The sequence below is a fragment of the Mus pahari genome, chromosome 3, assembly GCF_900095145.1.
Source record: "Mus pahari chromosome 3, PAHARI_EIJ_v1.1, whole genome shotgun sequence".
In the NCBI taxonomy this organism is placed as follows: Eukaryota; Metazoa; Chordata; class Mammalia; order Rodentia; family Muridae; genus Mus; species Mus pahari.
In genome coordinates, this window is record NC_034592.1 from 118,218,684 (window position 1) to 118,239,864 (window position 21,181).

Consider the following 21,181-nt stretch of genomic DNA (forward strand, 5'->3'; position numbering starts at 1 on the left):
CACACACACACACAAAAAAAAAAAAAAAAAAAAAAAAAGAATTCAATATAAAATGAGCAATTTATTTGTAGTGATTGCATGGCCTCTGGCTAATTCAGCTTTTGTTTTATGATTCTAAGACAAAAATATACAAAAGTGCCAATTATCTAAAATGTACTGGTTAATAATGCACTATAAAACACTAGCTAGAGTGGGCAGGTAGTTCATCAACTAAACACTTGCTACTCATCCAGAGGACCCAGGTTTGATTCCCAGCGTTCGCTTACAACTACTTCTAATTATAAGGAATCTGACACTTCTTCTGGTCTGCGAGTACTCAACATGCATATGGTACACAGACAAAATACCATACACATAGAATAAAATACTAAAAAAAGATAATGATGATAATAAATCTATGGTCTCTATTAGAGTCTGCTTTAATAAAATATAGTTTAAAACTTTTTGAATGTTAAATACAAATTCATCATAAAGTGATTCTTTAAATACACAAGTATGTAACGCAGAAAAATAAAACCACCATCCTGAAGTGAATATGAACATTAAGTTCATGGGTTTATGGTGTGAGTTATAGTTTTGAACCACTCGGACTCAAGGTGTGCCTGCTGCCACCACTCTAGCTGGCTTACCCAGGACCTCAGGAAAGTTTTGAAACTTCCTAGCACCTTGCTATGTCAGTAAAATGCTAACAGTAAAAAGTAGCCCCAGCGACCAAATAAAAATATTCAGGAGGTGCTTGCTTAGCAAACAGCAAGTGCTCCGTATTAATGCTTGTGGTCCTTATGAGTATATTATGTATATGCATATACACAGTCTATATGTATCTCCTATATTTTATTTATTTCACACGTGAACATAATGCTACCAAGATCATAGGATCTGGAAATACTATTGCTGACATTAGAAATTCTTAGCGTCATTTCTCTGTTAAGACTGCCTGTGTAAGAACATAACTAGAAAAGTGTCAGCTCTTCACATCTGCCTTAATGTGTCATGTTTCCTACACCAATTGCCCTAATTCACAACATAATACTTCAAATTATACTAGCATTCTTAATCTAATTTTCAAAAGTCCAAGTCATGGTAGCAACAGAAGGTGTTTTATATTAGATGCCTGAATCCAGATGAAGTCATGAAACAAGATTCCCTCTTTTGGTTCAGATACTTGCATATATTGCATATTACATATTATATATACTAGACAACTTCTAATATACATAATATACACATACCAATATATATTCATAACAGTGCAAGTTCTAGCCAGTGCTCAAGGAACAGCAGAGGTAATTGTGCAGCTGAGAACACAACACAGATGAGTATTGAAGTATGGGATGAGTACAGAAGTATAGAGCAACGGGACAGTGCAGCCCAAGTGGGAGGTGTGTCTGCTCAGAGAGACCCTGAAAACTGACAAGCAAGAACTGAGGAGTCAGACCACGGTAGATGAGGCCCTTCGATGAGATCAGCTTGTGTCTGCTAGATGATGTCAGGAAGAGAGATGTTTCCTAGCAGAGTGGGGTATCCCACTTGGGGTTCATAAGTGCAATGAAGTTGAATGTACATGAGTTAGGTAGTAGTACCATTGAATATTTTTTTTTTTTGCCAAAGATTTTAAATCTTCCTCTCACAACCAAAATGTTGGCCAAGTCAATTTGCCTATCTAGAAAAGCAAGAGAAGGTTGTGTCTGACTCGGACAGACAGAAACTGGCATCCTCCAGTCAGAGGCATTTCTTTTCATGAGCAAAATACAATTCTGAAGGCCTATAACTGGGCTGCTCCTGTCTCCATTCCATGAGCGGCAAAACACCAATAAAGTCCCTGAGGAGGATTTCTGATGTTCTTCAACCTGAGCTCTTGAGCTCATTTCAAAGCTATGTCTAAGCATCCGAAGTTGGTACAGAGATCTTTCGTATGCTCTTATGCGTTGCTTTGTTTTCTCAAAATTCATTTTTCTAAAATAGTATCCTTTGCTTCCTATAAATGAACTTAGATAAGGAACTATTACTTCATTTTTTTTCATTCCACAAACATGGGAACCCTACTCTGCCAAGTGCTGAGCTACATGTTCTGCTCCGTTTGGAGGCAGCGTACAATTTCAAACAATGATTTTTTTTTTTTAGTTTTCTATTAAAATACAGTTAAAATATATGACTATGTTTAAAAGGAAGTGTGTTTTCTTTCTTCTGGGGACTTGAAAATAAAAATAATCGTTCAAGCACATACCTGAAATGGGAAGCCGCATGAAAAATGTCCTTCCTGTTAACAAAGGCTCAGATCCATGCTTCCGGTTTCCATGGCAGCCCAACCAAACACAAAACATAAGTCGTAGGAGTGGCCTTTTATATCAGTGGCTCACTTCCCAAACAATGGGACAATGAGCAATCAGAAGCAAATAATGGCTGGGGCTGTTCCGCCTAGGAAAGTGTCTTACAACATAACAAATAACGGAACCCAGTTCTCCTCCATGGTCTCTGCATGAGTGCCTGCATCAGTCCCTGCCCGGACTTTCCTCACTGATGAACCGTAACCTCGAAGTGTAAAATGAAATAAACCCGTTCCTTTCTAAAGAGTCATCACTTTTAAAAGTATTCACTCAAAATCCTGATAAAGGGCATAAAAGTGTATATACTCAAATGCTTAAAATTAAAAAGAAAGCTACATGTTTTCTACCACTGCTTTTAAAGAGGAAGACTCGATCTAAAACAAAGGAAAAGACTGGGTAGAGAGAAGGACAGAAGACAGACAAACAGACAAACATGAAAAAAGGAAGGGAGCGAGGGAGGGAGGGAGGGAGGGAGGGAGGAGGGAGGGAGAATAAAGTGAGTTGGGAAGGTGCTTCACTTAGTAAAGGGTAGGGGAACCTGAAATTGATCCCCAGACCCACATAAACAAATCAGACTTGGTGGTTCATGCTTGTAATCTCAGCACTGGGAAAGCAAACAAGGGGGTTCAATGGAGGGGGGAAGGGAAAGAGGGAGAAAGGTAGGAAGGGAGAGAGGGAGGGTAGAAGGGAATGAGGGAAGGGCAGACAGGTAAGTTAAGCGTTTCTAATGAACAGATTCTGTCTTCCTAAATGTAATTTACTTGAGTAAAACTGTGTTAACTGTGGTAAGCTTTAAATAAAATTAAAAATCAACAGAAAAGTAGTTGTTGGCATGCCAAAGTCAGGTTCTACATGAAGTCTAGAGTTGGCCTCAGAGATGTTCTCTGGATCCTTTGGCCTGGTTTGGCAAAAAGGAAAAAAACAAATGAAAGGAGGAGGAAGGGAGAGAGGGAGGGAGGGAGGAAGGGAGAGAGGGAAGGAGGGAGGGAGGGAAGCAGGTAAGAAAAGGGAGGGGAGGGAAAAAGGGAAATCAGGAAGGGAACTAGAGAAAGCTGCTGCTCACCCTGTTGTTTTCCTTCCCAGAATGATTCCATTCCCCAGGAGGACTTCACTCCAGATGTATACAGAGTTTTCCTGAACAATCTCTGCCCCCGACCTGAAATTGATAACATCTTTTCCGAATTGTAAGAGGATGCATTTTAATCTACTTTTTCTCTAGCTTACAATGATAGAGTGTCTAGGGCAGGCTTTTGTTATGACTAGAAGGAGGTTGTCCAACAGCAGCAGCTTGAAGGAGGTGATAATGTGCTACTGGCCCTGACAAGCTGCTACTTCTCTTACGAGCATGTGTTTACTATGACACATGTATGGGCCCGGATGTCATTTTCCCATGCTTAGCTGGCTTCGGTTTAGACTGAAGCTTATGATACAGCAGGAAGTGTCTTAACATACAAAAGAAAGATTCATGTAACAGACAGATTCTTGACTGCACACTACATATTGTATTCCTGTCAACGGTATCAGTATAAAGAAGTTTAGATTACTAAGCTCCCTCACATACAACATACGATTTTCTCTGAGTTTAAGAATTATAAACATTCATAAACATTGCATTTTTAGATGTATTTTTATTTAACGTATATGACTATTTTGCCTACATGGATACCTATATACTGCGTATATGCCTAGTTCTCTTAGAGGCCAGAAGAGGGAGTTAGATTCCCTGAAACTGAAGTTATATACAGTTATATAAGACACCATGTGGGTGCTGGGAATTAAATCTAGATCCTTTGCTAGAATAAGGGCCCTTAAGTACTGAGCCATCTCTCTAGCCCTTAGGTTTTGTTTCTTGAAGAAACACATAGATGACAAGGGGGGGGAACCCATTAAATGGAAGCACAATTTATCTTTTCTGATATACTGGTAAAGGAAGTAACTGGCAGCCAGAGAAGCCCTGCCGCTGACTGTCACTTTGTACACTGAACACCTTTGTGATTTCATCACCATAAAACATTTACTGAGCAGCCCCAATATTTATAACATTGAATTATCATGAGTTGTCAATTAAATTGAAATAGCCATTGGAATAACACTATTTAATGACAGTGTTATTTTAAGGATAAAATAAGATTGCGTGTTTAGCTTTACGTAATAATATAAATTGTTATTATCATTCTGTGAAAGAAGCTGAATTGGGAGGCTTAGTAGGAATTTGAAGCCGGCCTGGATTGTAACACTCACCAAGAAAAAAATGGGTACAAAGTGAGTCTCAGTCTCCACAAGCCAAAATAAGCAAATACAAGCAGTAAAAACTCTTGTAAACCTGTAACTTTGGTGGGATAAAAAGGAAAGTCATATTCAAGCACATTGGTTTTTTTTTTCTTTTTAAAGTGATAAATCAGCAGTATATCTTTATATGTTACATGTGATTAAGATGTTGTTAGTCATCTGATTCTTCTCTAGGTTGGGTGGTGGTAATTAGGAAGAGTGGTAACCCATCAAGCTTTGTGAAGTGGAAGTGTGTGTGTGTGGGGGGGGGGGGAGCATGTGTTTAGGGCAAGGTTAGAATTGCGTTATAGACTTTCCAGATGTGGCACAGTTGGATTTCTCCATTGTCAAATGCATACACAAGATGTGGAACAGACTGTGATTTCTTGTGTCTCCATTACTTTCAGTGGTGCCAAAAGCAAGCCGTACCTTACTGTTGATCAGATGATGGATTTTATCAACCTTAAGCAGAGAGATCCTCGGCTAAATGAAATACTTTACCCACCTCTGAAGCAGGAGCAGGTCCAAGTGTTGATTGAGAAATATGAGCCCAACAGCAGCCTCGCCAAGAAAGGTAGTATGCATCCCTTTCCTGCAGCTTTTTAGCCTGATGTAGGTTTTGACTTGGTCGTTGTTTTAACTTTGGTGACTAACTTTTCTAGTTCTGTCTGTGGCGCAAGCCTCACAGTTTTAAATGCTTCATCTTTTTTCCCCAATTTTTTTTCTTTGTTTTTAAGTTTTATTAGATATTTGCTTCATTTACATTTCAAATGCTATCCAGAATGTCCCCTATACCCTCTCCCCGCCCTGCTCCCCTGCCCACTCACTCCCACTTCTTGGCCCTGGCATTCCCCTCTATGGGGCATATAAAGTTTGCAAGACCAAGGGGCCTCTCTTCCCAATGATGGCTGAATATGCCATCTTCTGCTACATATGCAGCTAGAGACTCGAGCTCAGGGGGTACTGGTTAGTTCATATTGTTGTTCTACCTACAAGGTTGCAGACCCCTTCAGCTCCTTGGGTACTTTCTCTAGCTCCTCCATTGGGGGCCCTGTGTTCCATCCTATAGCTGACTGTGAGCCTCCACTTCTGTGTTTGTCAGGCACTGGCATAGCCTCACAAGAGGCCACTATATCAGGGTCCCTTCAGCAGAATCATTCTGGCATGTGCAATAGTATCTAGGTTTGGTGGCTGATGATGGGATGGATCCCTGGGTGGGGTAGTCTCTGGATAGTCCATCCTTTCATCTTAGCTCCAAACTTTGTCTCCGTAACTCCTTTCATTGGTATTTTGTTCCCTATTCTAAGGAAGAATGAAGTACCCACCTGTTGGTCTTCCTGCTTTTTGGTTTTCTTGTGTTTTGCAAATTGTATCTTGGTATTCTAAGTTTCTGGGCTAATATCCACTTATCAGTGAGTGCATATCTAGTGACTTTTGTGATTTTTTTCCCCAAATTTATACAGTAATTGAATGTAATTTTTTTTCTAATGCAGCAAATTAACTAACTAAATTAGTTATTCCATTAGGGTCATTTTTTTGAAAGTTCTGTAAAATAGCCCATGAGTTTGTCTTGGCTTTCTCTTTCCTTTTTTGTTTGTTTGTTTGTTTGTTTTTCTCCAAGTCTCCAAAACTAAAGAGAATATTCAGTCTGCTATAATCATATCTTATTCCAATTTACACTAACTGATAAATCTTTCCACATGTAGAGAATATTCTGAAATTTGGTCCTATAGGTTTTTTTTGTTTGTTTGTTTTTACTTAAATTTTGGTAGATTCAAATTAAAATCTTGGTAGGAAAAGAAAGTAGTATAAAATGACATCATAATAGCAGCTTTAAATTACCTGGAAATTATTTTTAAATACCTTTTTTAAAGATTTTTTTCATTAGATATTTACTTTATTTACATTTCAAATGTTGTCCCCTTTCCTGGTTTCCCCTCTGAAAACACCCTAACCCTTCCTGCCTCCCCTTGCTCACCAACCCACCCACACCTGCTTCCAGGCCCTGGCATCATTCCCCTACACTGGGGCATAGAACCTTCCGAGGACCAAGGGCCTCTCTTCCCATTGATGACCGACTAGGCCATCCTCTGATGCATATGCAGCTAGAGCCATGAGTCCTACCATATGTTTTCTTTGGTTGGTGATTTAGTCCCTGGGAGCTCTGGGGGTACTGGTTGGTTCATATTGTTGTTCCTCTTATGGGGCTGCAAACTCCTTCAGCTCCTTGGGTCCTTTCTCTAGCTCCTTCACTGGAGATCTTGTTCACAGTCCGATGGCAGGCTGTGAGGATCCACCTCTGTATTTGTCAGGTACTGGTGGAGTCTCTCTGGAGACAACTATAACAGGCTTCTGTCAGTAAGCACTTGTTGGCATTCATAAAAGTGTCTGGGTTTGGTGATTGTATATGGGATGGATCCCCAGGTGGGGCATATATATGTATGTTGGGGAAATGAATTAACAAAATATGATCATAAAGTTTCTTGCTGGGTGTTCTAACTATATTAATAGCATAGTCCTCAAACAAGAACTTTGGCGAAATCTGTACCACTGATGCCGACTCTCTTCTGGATTAAAAGACCCTCGTTCGGGAGACTGATCCATCATGACTCACCTTACTGCAATGCCTAGAATCTATAGGGAAAAACAAACCACAGGTGAACCAGTCACTGAGTAGAACTGAACCGCATGTTACCATGCAGGCACTTCATGTGGTAACACAAATAGCAATCACAAACCACAAATGAGGGTAGATGGATGAAGTTTTCTCACACATTGTATTTGTCCTAGAATCAGCCCTCTCAAAAGAAAAGGAAGCTATGTGTTAAGCATACAACAAAATCGTATTTTTTTTTCTTCAGTCCGTTAATTAGGAATTTTTAGACAACTCTTTGTCAGCCTTTCCGTGTTCTTGGCCAAGCATTTTGCCCCAGTTATTAACATGATTTCCGTTGTTGCCATTCAGGTGAGGTCAGTGAAAGGGGGCCACAAGCCCACTTTTGACCTTGTCATTGGCAGGGCTCCCTGCAAGCATGAGCAAAGATGTCTTTTTTTTTTTTTCTTTTTTCTTTTTCCTAATGCCTGCTTCTTATTGTCAAGCTAGGACAACTTCCTGACTTTTCCAAGAACAGCTAACACTCAGTGGTGGAACAATTCCAGAATGAGTTCTAAAAAGGATGAGCTCATAACAATGTGACAAGGAAAAGCTTTTGTGAAACCAGCAGGCCTCCCTGTGGCCTAATGACATTGCTCATGAAACCAATAGCTGCAGTGGCCAGAGACGACGGCACTGTGCACGTCATCCTGACACATAACCTCTCCATGCATGAGGTTCTCCGGCAAAACTGAAGAGGGAAACATTTTTCACTGATCCTTTGTGAGTTTGAAATAAATTATACCCACTAGAAAGCATCTGACCCATGTGATGTGACGGTCAAGTGTTAAGTCTCCTCCAGATATTGAAGTGTTGAAGATTGGTTTTAATTCCTCTGGTGTGTTCCACCTAGCTGCTCTCTAGATCATAATAGGTCCTTGTGTGTTAGACCTTCTTTTATTTCCCCCTTGACCTATAAAGTAGACCCACTTAAGAATGCAATATTATAGGCTGGGGGTTGAGGCCTGATCACTTACATAAAGCATTTGTGAGATCACTCCCCATAATAGTGAGATGAGATGAGATGAGATGAGATGAGATGAGATGAGATGAGATGAGATGAGATGAGATGAGATGAGATGAGATTAGTGTATCTCCACAGAAGCCACAAGTAGCACATGGGAAGGATAGGTTTGTCCTATACTACAAAGACTGGAGAGATGCTGACCACTTACAAGTGTAGGAGATGAACCTCTGTCACTTCATGAGACAGAAGTGAAAAATAATCTAATCTGGTTGTATCTGGGTAGGGCTGTCACCCTCCCTCCAGTGAGATATTCAACTCTCCAGTAGTCAACTAGTCAAAGTATAAGAGGCTTTAGTAGGCCCACTTCAACCCCAAAGCCCATACACAAAAAAGAACCCCTGATAACTTTCCTATTTTAAGGATAAAGTGAAAGTGTGTGATTTGGGTTAGATTAACACATAATACCTAATAGATTACCATTATTACTTAAAGTAAGACAAAATAGAAGCTATAGTGGAATGTCTCGGTGGCTTTGATAATGACGGTTCCCCAAAAATCTACGATCCTGGAAACTCAATGACCACAAAAGCTACCAAAGCCAGTGACTTTGTGGATCTTACCTCATAAACTAGAGATAAGTGTTTTGTTTTGCCTTGTTTTGTTTTGTCTTTTAAGATTCATATTTGGGAGCTTAATGGGAGAGAATTCAACGTTGTTTGAGTTAAGCCAGCATAAAAGTTAGCCATGGTGGAGGACACCCAACAAACCAGAAAAAGGATACTTAGGCTTGGACCAGCATCCAAAAGAAAAACAGAAGAGAAAAATATATTAAGAAAAGTAATGTATTTTGAGCAAGACTCAGAAACTTCAAAACAAACAAAAAACTGTTAATGAAAAAAAATGTAGCGACAACAGATCAAAAGATAAAAGTTTCGATGCTGAAGACCTGTATTCACTGGACATAGTGACACAAACCTGTTATCCAACATTTGGGAGACTGAGGCAGGAGGATCTCAAATTCAAGGCCAGCCTATGCTATACAGCAAAGCCCTTTCTTAACAAACACTAAAAGAGCAACAAAGAAGGGTTTGAAGTTTTCTCCTCCTTTCAATAACAGTAGGATATAAACATAAATAACTTATTTCTCAAGTGCTAATGTGTCTCAGCATCATTGGATGCCTTGTCAAATTTAGATTCTTCATTCAACATTTCAACAAGGTACTGAGCAATGCTGACCTAGCCTACAGGAGCTACATTGAGCAGCCAGGGTTTGAGAGGTACTAAGGATGGGTAGAAAGCTGAGAGGTGGAACCCCATAGGGAAGATCCAGGGAATCTCTGAGCTGAATTAATTTTAACAGAAATGAATGGGAGATTTTCCGGGCATCAAGGATAACACTTTTGTCTGTTCATGCACTCAATCAGTTATCCTGAGCATCCTTATATAATTATCACTAAAAATAATAATAATAATAATAATAATAATAAGACAGGACTTATGCAGTCATGCATGCTGAGTCTGAAGACATCACAGGACAGACAAGTGTGTCTGGACAAACAGCCCAGACAGTTGTTATTCTAAATTCCCATTAGCTACGCAGAGGAAGTCTTCTTTAATGGCAGCATTTATGTCTTAATCCAGCCACTTGAGTAAGAAAACAGTGTTGATCGTGAGTATTCCAAGACATTTTGAGTGCTGCTCCCACAGCTCATAGGAACAAGAAAGAGTAGAGTTTCTTCTTGTTTGTTCGCTTTAGTTTCAAAGTTATTAGGAGAAAGATTTTGAGATTTATCTGTACAGCAGAGAAGAACTTTATAAACTAAAGGGTTGAGGCCAGGTGAGGTGGTGGATGCCTTTAAACCCAGAACTTAGGAGGGAGAGGCAAGCAGATCTCTGTAAGTTCCAGGATAACTAGGGCTACATAGAAAGACTGTCCCAAAAATTAAACAAAGAAAAAAAGAAAAGAAACAAACTAAACATTTGAAATATTATGGTAAACAATGAAAATCAGTGTTATAAATTTAGAGTTTGTAGTTCCTAACCTGTTGTATCTGACTTTGGGATTTCTTTTCTTTAAAAACAAACAAGCAAAAACCATTTTGTCTCATTTTTATTAGGGGAGTATGAGTCACAGTTAACGGAGGACAAATTTAGAAAGCCATGGTTTACTTGAATATGGTGGCTGGTTCGAGAGCTAAGGAAATGGTTTCTTTAATCATGTGACTTAACAATGCATATGAGTGCTAGACATGCAGCTTAGTAGTAGAGCACTGTCTCACAGGAAGGGAACCCTGAGACCCAGCACTACCACAGATAATAAGTGAATAAATGAGTGACTAAATATTTAAATGCACATGAACATTTTTTAGAGAGCAAAGCCAAGACTTTGTAGTCAAATGGCTTACTCAAGACTTAATGAAGGCATGCCGTTTGTGAAACCAGTTGTACTTTAAATCAGGTGTTTCTTGTATATTTATCAGTGAAAACATGATAAAATAGATACCAGAATCCAATATGATGTCATAGTTTGTTTTCCCCCAATGCTAGCATATTGAATATTTTCTCAGGCGTACCCAAGAATCAATTAAGTTGGTGTTAAGTTCAATACTGACTGATAAACTTGGTCTGTTTTATCTATTTTGCTTCTATACCCTGAAAATTACAAGTTAACTTTTAGTGTGAGTCATAGGAAACTTATTTAATTGTGAATGTAACAAATATTTGTTAGAAATATAAACTCTGATTTTAAGAAATATGTTTTTCTTTTATTGAAAATAGTCTTTCCCCTACAATATATTTTGATTATGTTTTCCCTCTTTCTGCTCCTTCAAGTCCCTCCTCATCTCCCTTCACATCATGATCCATACCTTTTCTGTTTCTCCTTAAAAACAATCTGGAGTTTAAGGGTTAATAGCAAAATAAGTAAAATATAGTGAGATATTTTAAAAATCAGAATAAGACAAAGCAACCAAACAGAAGGAAATGTCCTTAAGGAAAGGCACAGACACAGATACAGAAATACGCTCTTTCACATACTCATCAACCCCATAAAACTAAAATCTATAATATATACATGCAAAGGATCTACACTGTAAAAACAAATAAAAACAACATTGAATTATATTTTTCATAAAAGAGAGGAAAAATTAAGAAGCCTTGACACTGCATTGTCAGACAGTAAACCTCCAAAGATGTCCTTTAATTTATTTCCTGTTGGTCATCTACTGCAGGGCATGAGACTGACTCTTAAGAGTGGTTTGTATTCTCAGCAAGACTCCCTTGGAAAAAATAATTTTTCAGTGGGCTAGATGGGAGAATGTGCCTTTCATCTCAAAGACCCCATCTGGTGCAGACCTGTGCAGGTCCTATGCATGCTGACCTAGAGTTTGCATGCCCATCTATGACATTAATTTAGAGGGCCTTGCTTTCTTTCTGTTCTCCATTCTCTGTGTGCTATTCTGCCTCCTCCTCCAAGTGGCTTCCTGAAGTCTGAGGGGAAGGATTTGGTGGACACATCCCATTTGGGGCTGAGTGTCCAAGGTCTCTCATTTTCTGCATAATGTCTGGCTGTGGGTCTCTGGATTTGCTCCCACCTGCTGCAGGAAGCTTTTCTGATGGTGGCTGAGCAACACACTGATCTATGAGTACACCATGATGTCATTGGCAGCCCTTTTATTGCTACGTTGTATTTCTAGGACAGTAGTATTTGCTTTTGCCCTTGGTCCCTGGGCTATTTAGTCTCACATTCTCTGTCACACAAGCAGTGTCATGTAGTGAGTTGTTCAGTTTTCATGAGTTTATAAGCTTTCTTTTGTTGGTGATATCCAGTTTTAATCATTGGTATTCAGATAAGATGCAAGGTGTTATTTCAATTTTCTTATAGCTGTTAAAACTTCCTTTGTATCTGAGTATTTGGTCAGTTTTGGAGAGCTTTCCATGAGCATCTGAGTGTTGCAGGAAATATTAAAAAAGACTGGCAGGCTTCCAGCACTACTGTAGTATACCACCAGACCACATGGCTCTAGCAGGGTGATTTCAACTAGGTGGTCTCTCTGGGCCGGAGCTCCTGAGTCCCTCTTCAAATTGCTGCCACGCCAGCCCCATGCAACAACCGTCCACTCCACAGTCAGCTGCCAGACAACCCAGCAACTGAGTAGAAGCAAAACTGTTGAAGCTTATTATTAACCAATGAGATTTATATATCAGTAAATTCTCAATTCACAAAATGACAATAGAATAATTTCAGAACCAATTGATAATGATAAAAGCTGCCCACCTAGGTTAGACAAATTATCCCAATTATTCTAGTCTTATGAGATCATAACTTCCTGTGGCTATCTAAAGCCATGCTGGTTCAGGTTCTTCTTCCTATCTGTCCTCCTCCATCTTGGTCTTCCCCATTTCTTCCTAGATGCTCTCTGTCTCTGCAACTCTTAGCGCCACCTACCCTTTCCCTGTGCAATCACAGGCCTCCTGCTACACTAATATTTTGATGTAATTGGACAGGGAAAAGCCTGTCACAGCTGAGAAAGTGTATTCTTTTGTGTTTGGGTAAATGTTCTTTAGTTATCTGTTAGGTCCATTTGGTTTATGACATCAGTTAGCTCCAGTATTTATCTGGTTAGTTTTTGTCTGCATGACCTAATACCAAGAGTGGGGAGCTGAAAGGTCATTATCAGTGTGTGAGGGTCAGTAGGTAATTTATACTGTACTGGTGTTTCTTTTATTAACTTGGGTACCCTTGTGCTTGGTGCATAAATGTTAAGAATTGAAATCTATCCTCTTGGTAGATTTTTCTTTGATGAGTATGTCGTATCCTTCCATTTATCTTCTAGTTATTTTGGCTTGAAGTCTATTTGGCACTAGCTTGCTTTTTAAGTTCGTTTGCTTAGGGTATCCCTTTCCATTCTTCTATTCTAAGATGATATTTATTCTTAGTGTTAAGGTATATTTCTTGGATGCAGCAGAAGGATGGAACAGTTTCCACAACTATTCTCTTAGCCTGTGTCTTTTTATTGAGAAAATTATGTCATTGATATTGAGAGTTATCAATGGGTAGTATTTGTTGAATCTTCTTATACTGTTGTGGTGGTCTCTTTTTCTCCTCTTATGATTTGTTGCCCTAATATTATTTATTCCTTGTGTTTTCTTGGTGTAATTAACCTCTCCAGGTTGATATTTTCCTTGTAACATTTTCTATACAAGCTGAATTTGTAGATAGATAGTGCTTAAATTTGATTTTAGCATAGAACGTCTCCTTCTTCTTCTTCTTCTTCTTCTTCTTCTTCTTCTTCTTCTTCTTCTTCTTCTTCTTCTTCTTCTTCTTCTCCTCCTCCTCCTCCTCCTCCTCCTCCTTCTCCTTTTCCTCCTCCTCCTTCTTTTTCTTTCTTTTTCTTCATCATCTTCATCATCATCACCATCTATTGTGATTGAAAATTTTGCTGGATATATTTGTCTGGGCTAGTGTGGTGGTTTAAATAGGAATGGCTCCCTTAGACTCTTATGTTTGAATGCTTGGCCCATAGGAAGTGGTATTATTAGAAGGTATGGCCTTGTTTGAGGAAGTGTGTCATGGTGGGTACAGGCTTTAATGGTGAAGGTTTTAAGGTCTCATATATGTTCAAGCTAGACCTAATATGGCCCAGCCTTTACCCTGCTGCCTGTGGGTCAAGATGTAGAACTCTCAGCTCCTTCTCCAGTACCATATCTGCCTGCATGATTCCATGCGTCCTGCCATGATGATAATGAACTAAACCTCTGAACTGTAAGCCAGCCTTAATTAAATGGTCATGGTTTCTCTTCACAGCAATAAAATCCTAACTGAGACAGCTGACATCCCTGGTCCTTTAGACTTTTAGAACATCTGTTCAAGCCCTTCTAACTTTTAGAGTCTCAATCAGAAGTCAGGTGTAACTCTAATCAGTCTGCCTTTGTATGTTACTTTGCCTTTTTTCATGCAGTATTTAATATTTTTCTTTGTTGCAGTGTTTTGGTTATTTTGTGGTAAGGAGCATTTCTTTTCTTGTCCAATCTTTTTGGGGTTCTTTATGCTTCTTCAACTGTGATAGGCACCTCCTTCTTCAGGTCATGAAAAGTTTCTCCTATCATTTTGTTTAAAGTATTTTCTGTATCTTTACCTGGGTGCTATTATGTTTTCTTCTTCCTTTCTTTCTGTTATTTTTAAAGTGTCCAAGACTTTTGGGGTGTTTTATACCTAGATATTTTTTTAAGATTTGACATGTTTTTAATCAAAGTATCCATTTCTTTTATTATGTCTTCAATGCCTGAGATTGTCTTTTGTCTTTTTCATTCTATTGGTAAGACTTGCCTCTGAAGTTCTGGTATAAGTCCTTGAATTTTAAATTTCTAGATTTCCCTTGGTCAGGGTTTTGTTTATTAATTCTGTTTTTATTTTCAGGTATTGAACAGTTTTATTCATTTTTTTCTTCCACTGTTTTCTTAGATTTCTTTACTGGATTTATTCATGTTTTTCATTTAAGGACCTCTGATAGATATATTTATAAAGGCTATTTTGAAGTCATTGTCTTATATTGCATTTCTCAGGGATTATTGTATTAGAGTTGCTATGCTCTAGTGGAGACATATTGTCCTGGCTGTTACTGTGTATGCTTTTTTTGTTGATATCTAGGGATCTGGGTTTGAGATATTGCAATTCTAGATGCTGATATCTGTTCTTGTCGTTGTAAGTTGATGTTTGTTTTGTTCCTTGGTTTCTGTTGCCCTTTCTGTTTCTTAGGAGAGTGTGGTGGCTGTGACTTGCCTGGTAGGGACTGCTTCTGAGATCCTGCTAGATACGGCCACTGGGTTTCCAGATACAATATATTTCTAAGTATTAGGAGTGACAGGAATTGGGATGTGCTACAAAGGAAGGAAAAGCACTGGAGTTCCTAGAAGGAAGAAGAGAGGATGCTCCATCAGTATCTCCTTAGTCCCCTGGGGATGAGAGCAGAAAGGGCGGAGAGGCTACAGCAGGAAATCTGGATGAGCTGGGGGTGAGATTAAGGGACTTTATTTGGAAGAGAGGAAGCTGAGTGAACATCTGGAAGTCTTCTACCTGCTTTTCCTGGCCTGTTGGCTTCTCTGGCAGGCTTGGCTGGTGGGTTCCCAGGAAATGCATGCTGGAGTTGAGAACTCATACAAAGGGATGAGTCAGGAGGGAAGTTGGAAAAGAAGAGCTGCATGATGCAGGAGATAAGGGAAGAAAGAGGGGAGGCTTCAGCAGGTGGTCTGCTACAGAGCTGTACCTGACCATTAGATTTGCAAGTAAGGAGGAAGAGGTGAAGATCTACTATTAGCCTATCTGTTTCCCTAGCCTGTGAGACTTGATGATTCCCAGGAATTCCAGAAATACATTTAAACTAGACTTTTTAATGGTTAAATAATATACATACATAATGTATGCTAATGTTTAGTTTCTGGGGAGCTGGTTTTAGAGGGCATCGTTGATTTGTTTGTTTTATTTTGTTTTTAAGTTATGATCTTACTGTATATTGCTAGCTGGCCTAAAACTCACTCTAGAGATGAGGATGGTCTTGACTTTAAAAAATATCTGCCTGCTTCTGCCTCCCTGGTTTTGATATTAAAGGTTTCTGATGCCATGCCCAGATCATGTGAATGATTTAAGATTTTTAAGTAGAAGACAAAAATTAAATAAATAAATTAGCATGGCCAGAAGCCTGAACACCAAAACCATATACATACAGACTGTCTAAAAAATGGGACACGAGGAAGTATACAGAAGAGAACAGCCTTTGCCTGTTATCCAGCTGTGGTTACCCTGTTGGCCATATATGCACTCTGGCATCTCTGCCTGGAGAGATGCATTTATTCATTACAAAAAGTCCAAGGGTTTCTGTGCATTCTAAGCCTAATATTTACATACTTGATTTCCACAAAGAGAGAATTGGAATCTTGTAGTAGAAAATACCATTCTCAAGGGACTTTTGTCTTCTCTTTTTTTTTTTTTAATGTCATATATTTAGAAATGTCCCTGTCCCTTTCACCAAATGCTTCTTCCTTGCCTAATTGTCTGAATGCAGATCTAACTATGCTTGACTAGGGAATGCAGAATGACCCTTGCCTCTCCTGAACAAGATGTTCATGGATGTTTTGGTTTGAAGACTAATGTCTTTTTAATCACTTAGACTCTTTAGAAAAAAAAAAAAACAGTGAGTTAAAGTTAGTATGAAAAACAAGACAATTATATTGGTACTTTTGATAATAGGATGCAGACCTCAGCATTCAATGGATATCGATAAATGAAAGCCACTTTTGTTTAAACTGCAAAACTGAAATAAAACAGTTGAGTTTGTTTCTTCTCTTACTCTTTTATAAAGAGTGTGTGTGTGTGTGTGTGTGTGTGTGTGTGCATGTCTGTGTGTGTATGTATGTATGTATGTATTTGTTGAATAATTTAACTGATATAACAGAACACAGTACTAGCAGGTGCTTCAAGCTCCACTCTTCTTCTTCACCAAGTCTTCCTCATAAATTACTTATAGGCTATACTATATAACTATATGTACTATTTGTATATGTACTACATGTACTATATGGTTTATTGCCATTAAATTGTAAAGCTGAAGGTATGTAATTCCCTTTAGTGTTTGATCAGTATCTAGGGAGTTAATGGTTTAAGAGTTGAAATAAACTCAAAATTATGATGTGCAAAATTTTGGTTTTAAGCAAAGCATTACAAGTTCAGGTACACCAAGCATTTTCCATGAAGTAGAAACAAGGAGGGATAGCTAGATTGTGTCTGCAATACTGTTTATTTTAAATCCCTACAAAGTCCAACTACAGTGGAACTTTATTCATCCCAAGAAGAAGGCAGATTCTAAGTATTGCGCATGATAGCGTGCTCCTTCAATGAAAAGCAACAGAAATGTACATTGAACTGAAATACAGAAATGGGTGTGCTTATCCAACAAGCCAAGAGTCAGGGTTTGCAATGGCTTTGAGCATGTGAATCCAGGAGCTCAAAAGATGTGATGGAGAATTGTCCTTCCTCCAGTACTGCATGATTTCCCTTATGAAAACAATCTAAAAAGTGACGAATGGAAGCAGAAAGTACAATCAGAGATCTGCGAACTGGTGAAGAGCAAACGGAAGGCATGCTGATCAGAGGGTGACAAGATCCACTTAGGAAGATTAAACATTAGTGATGTGTTGGCAGACATAATAAGGGTAGGCTAGGGTTAGAACACCAGTTGGTAGAGGGCCAGCATGCATAAAGCCCTGGGTTTCATCCCAGTACCATAGAAACCAGGAACAGTGGTGCACTCTTATAATTCCAGCATTTGGGAAGTGGAAACAAAGGCAGAGAGTTAAGGGTCACCTATGGATACATAGAAGGTCTAAGTTCATCAGTGCTACTTGAAACATTATCCCAAAAATTTGTTGTCATTGTCATTGTTGTTGTTGTTATTATTATTATTACTATTACTATTGCCATGTGCATACTTGAAAAATCAAATGTCTTGTCGGAGTTTAAGAAAATGTTTGACATCATGGCAGACTTAAGCAAGTAAACTTCACAAAGGAAGGAAGCCCTCCTTGCTCCATCCTTGGGTTGTTCTCCTGTGAAATGAGATGACACCTGCAGTTTAGTGACATGGGTGTTCCTCTCATTTCTCTTGGCACACACCTTCCAACCCTAGCCAGCAGCATCTGCCATAGCACTGTAGAACTTTCTCTCAGTGCATTCATAGCTATCCTGAAATCTCTGGGAACTGTAGCCCAACCCTAGAATGCATGCCCTACCTTCTCCCAGCATCTTCCTTGTTACTAATCCTGAGACTTAAAGCAGGAGTTCTTGACATTGAGGGACTTTGCCATTTAGTACTTAACTCTCAGATCACAGAAGGAGCAGGTAAAAAAGAAACTCTACTGTGACTGAGGCTCCTATTCTCCCTCTTGCCCTCAGTTGCTCTAGAGTCTCGTGTGGCCTCCTCCCACAGCAGTTCTTAGAAAAGAGATACAGTGCTGACATTGTGTGCCAACATTGCATCTCTACCCATGGTTCTCAAATTTGCCCTTGCCAGACCACTGCTTTCTCAGGGTTTCTTCTAACAAAGGATTACAAGAAAACCAGTGTGTAGAGGGAATAAAACTGCCAAAAGCACTATTAGGAGTACAAGAAAAGAAGCTAGTGTGTCCTAGAAGTGGGTGGTGACAGCCCTCCCTTCCCCTGTGTCTTCTGCAGTTTGCTGCCTACTCCTGCAGGCGCTGTGCCTCAAACCCCAGGAGATACACGATGTTCAGTTGTAAAACTGCTCATCTGGAGGAAATATTGACCGGTTTAAAGATCTGCCTCACAATTAAGGTGTGTGCATAGATTACCCACACAGCACCTGCAGGAAAGACAGAACTAAAATGAAGGGACAAAGCCAGCTTCTCCCAGGACAACGTCAAGCGAAAACTATATGCCTTAGCTAATTCTTTCATGCCTTAATTTACTGCGACTGAGGAAGCCGCTGGAAGCTGCTCTAGCGTTGTATTGATTAGAATCCTACTTAAATTCCACTTATTGACTTTCTAGCCCCTGTGGAAGGTTAGGGAAGAATGGCACTGTCCTTCGTATGTGCATTGAAAACTGCTCTTCACTCTGAGACTCTTATCTTCACAGACCTCTCTGAAGTATTTGAAATGGACTAAGAATAGGGAAAAAAAAAACAAAAACAAATAAATGAACTAAGACCTCCTTTTGCTGGGACAGCCATGGTGTGCCTGCTGTTGCCTGGTAGACCAGGTAACTTCCAGCACCTTCTTTCCCTTGTTGCTTTTCCTTCATTCCCAGAAGCCCTGGACTAAGAGGGGAAGCAGAGGCCTAGCCCAGGAAGTCTGTGTTTTCCTCCTCTGACCTTTCCTTTGATGACCTCAGTGTTCGCTAAGCAGCTAGACACTAGCCAGAAACTCAGTCTTGTCTTGTCACAACAAAAATTCCTTCTGCTCAGAAAATAGCCATGCAGGAAATGTAAAAATAGTAAAAGGCGAAGAAGAATGGCAGCCTCAAGGGAAGGGAAGGGACCCTGGTGGGCCAAGACACCTACGGTGTCTTCTGGCTTCTTCCCTCATCACAAAATCTTTCCTAAGATGACCTGCCATTTCAAGGGTGAAGTCTTGAGACTATGCAAATAGCTCTTTTCCCTACCATGAAACTTACCATCAGGACATGGTGATGACAGTCGCTGCTGTTAAACCTCCCACCTTTCAGCTGTAGAGAGATGGGATGCTGTTTCAGTTGCAGATAGAAGGCTCTGTTTTCACTGTTCAGTAAGAGGATCAGCTAGACAAGCTGACCTATGCTAATCAACAGGCAGTTTGTCTCCAGCAATGCAACCCCCAGAGTGTCATTCACACCAAATAAGAGGAACACACATTCAATATATGGAACAGACAAGTTGTGATATGGTGGTTTGAATATGCTTGGCCCATGGAGAGGCACTATTAGGAAGTGTGGCCTTGTTGGAGGAAGTATGTCACTGTGGGTGTGGGCAATGAGTCCCTCCTCCTAACCACATGAGAGCAAGTCTTCTCCTAGTCACCTACAGATGAAGATGTAGAACTCTCAGGTCCTCCTGCTCCATGCCTGCCTAGATACTGCCATGCTCCCACCTTGATAATAATTGACTAAACCTCTGAACCTGTAAGCCAGCTCCAATTAAATGTTGTTCTTTATAAGAGTTGCCTTCTTCATGGTCTGTTCACAACAGTAAAGCCCTAACTAAGACACGTGATCACAATGAACAAGACTGGATAATCCATGTTAACACACAACTGAGGAATTAAATGGCTATCAAATGGAAGCCAGAGATAACTGAGGATTTCTTTAAGAGTCTTCAGCAATTCTGAGAGCTAGGTCTTAATTCTGAACCCTTGCAATCTTTAGAACTCCAGTTTTAAATATATATAAATTCTCCAGGCTCAGGAACAAGATTTAGTTTTGGATAATAGACAAAATCAACCACGTTACCTAATACTGCAGCTAGCATATAGAAAATAAGCCAAAGATGCTGTATACTCATGTTGCTATACGCTCTTTTCCACATTTCCTTAGGAACCAACACTGAAAAAAAAAAAAATGGAAACCAAAAACATTTGAGATGTAATCCTTGGAAGCAGTAGAAAGACCACAGGGTGCTGGTGAGATGGCTTAGTGGGTAAGAGCACCCGACTGCTCTTCCGAAGGTCCGGAGTTCAAATCCCAGCAACCACATGGTGGCTCATAACCATCCGTAACAAGATCTGATNCCCTCTTCTGGAGTGTCTGAAGACAGCTACAGTGTACTTACATATAATAAATAAATAAATCTTTAAAAAAAAAAAAAAAAAAGGCCACAGGACTGCGAAGGAGGAAAAGGGCATCCAGAGAAGCTCTGTTTTCACTGTGCACAAGCAGAGCTCGGTAGTGGGGCAAACAGTATATTAGTAGGTTGGGCATCCATCATCCACTGTGAGGATGCTCTGGGGAAGTCCTAACTTCCAGGAACTCCCAAGGAAGGCATCAAGTAGAGAGATGCAAGTGGAAGTTGAATCATAGTTCCTCCTTGACAGTGATGCCACCTACTACAGTCTCCCTACCGGAAAAACAAATGTTTACCTTGATTGCAGTAATTTAAAGGAATTTCCCACCTGATGGCGCAAGTCTGTGACGCTGGTTACTTAGGAGGCTAACACAGGAGATCTCAACTCGGTGACCTGCCTGGGAAACTTTTGAGGCATAGTCTCAAATGTAAAATGGTATCTGGGTGGTGTAGCTCAGTGGTAAAGCATTTAACTAGCATGTCTGCACCCTAAGTCTGATCCTAAGTGCAGAAGAAAACAAAGCAGGCCAGTCTCCACCTAGTCAAAGAAGAGGCCTTCCCTGGTCCAGGATATCCACACAACTGCTTTCTTTACCAGATACCTGATGCCATGCCACAGACATTTTGATTTTAAAACCAT

The 21,181-nt window shown here is 39.8% G+C and overlaps 1 protein-coding gene across 4 annotated transcripts in view; it reads left to right on the plus strand.

The window, feature by feature from the left end:
* The window catches only part of Plcb1 (phospholipase C beta 1), a 671,407-nt gene that overhangs the window by 459,508 nt on the left and 190,718 nt on the right, over nt 1-21,181 (plus strand). For all 4 annotated transcript variants that reach the window (XM_021195155.2, XM_021195153.2, XM_029535965.1 and 1 more), the window contains 2 exons: nt 3,411-3,511; nt 5,003-5,169. In XM_021195155.2, the coding sequence (XP_021050814.1) occupies nt 3,411-3,511; nt 5,003-5,169 (268 nt within the window). The remainder of the gene's footprint in view (nt 1-3,410; nt 3,512-5,002; nt 5,170-21,181) is intronic.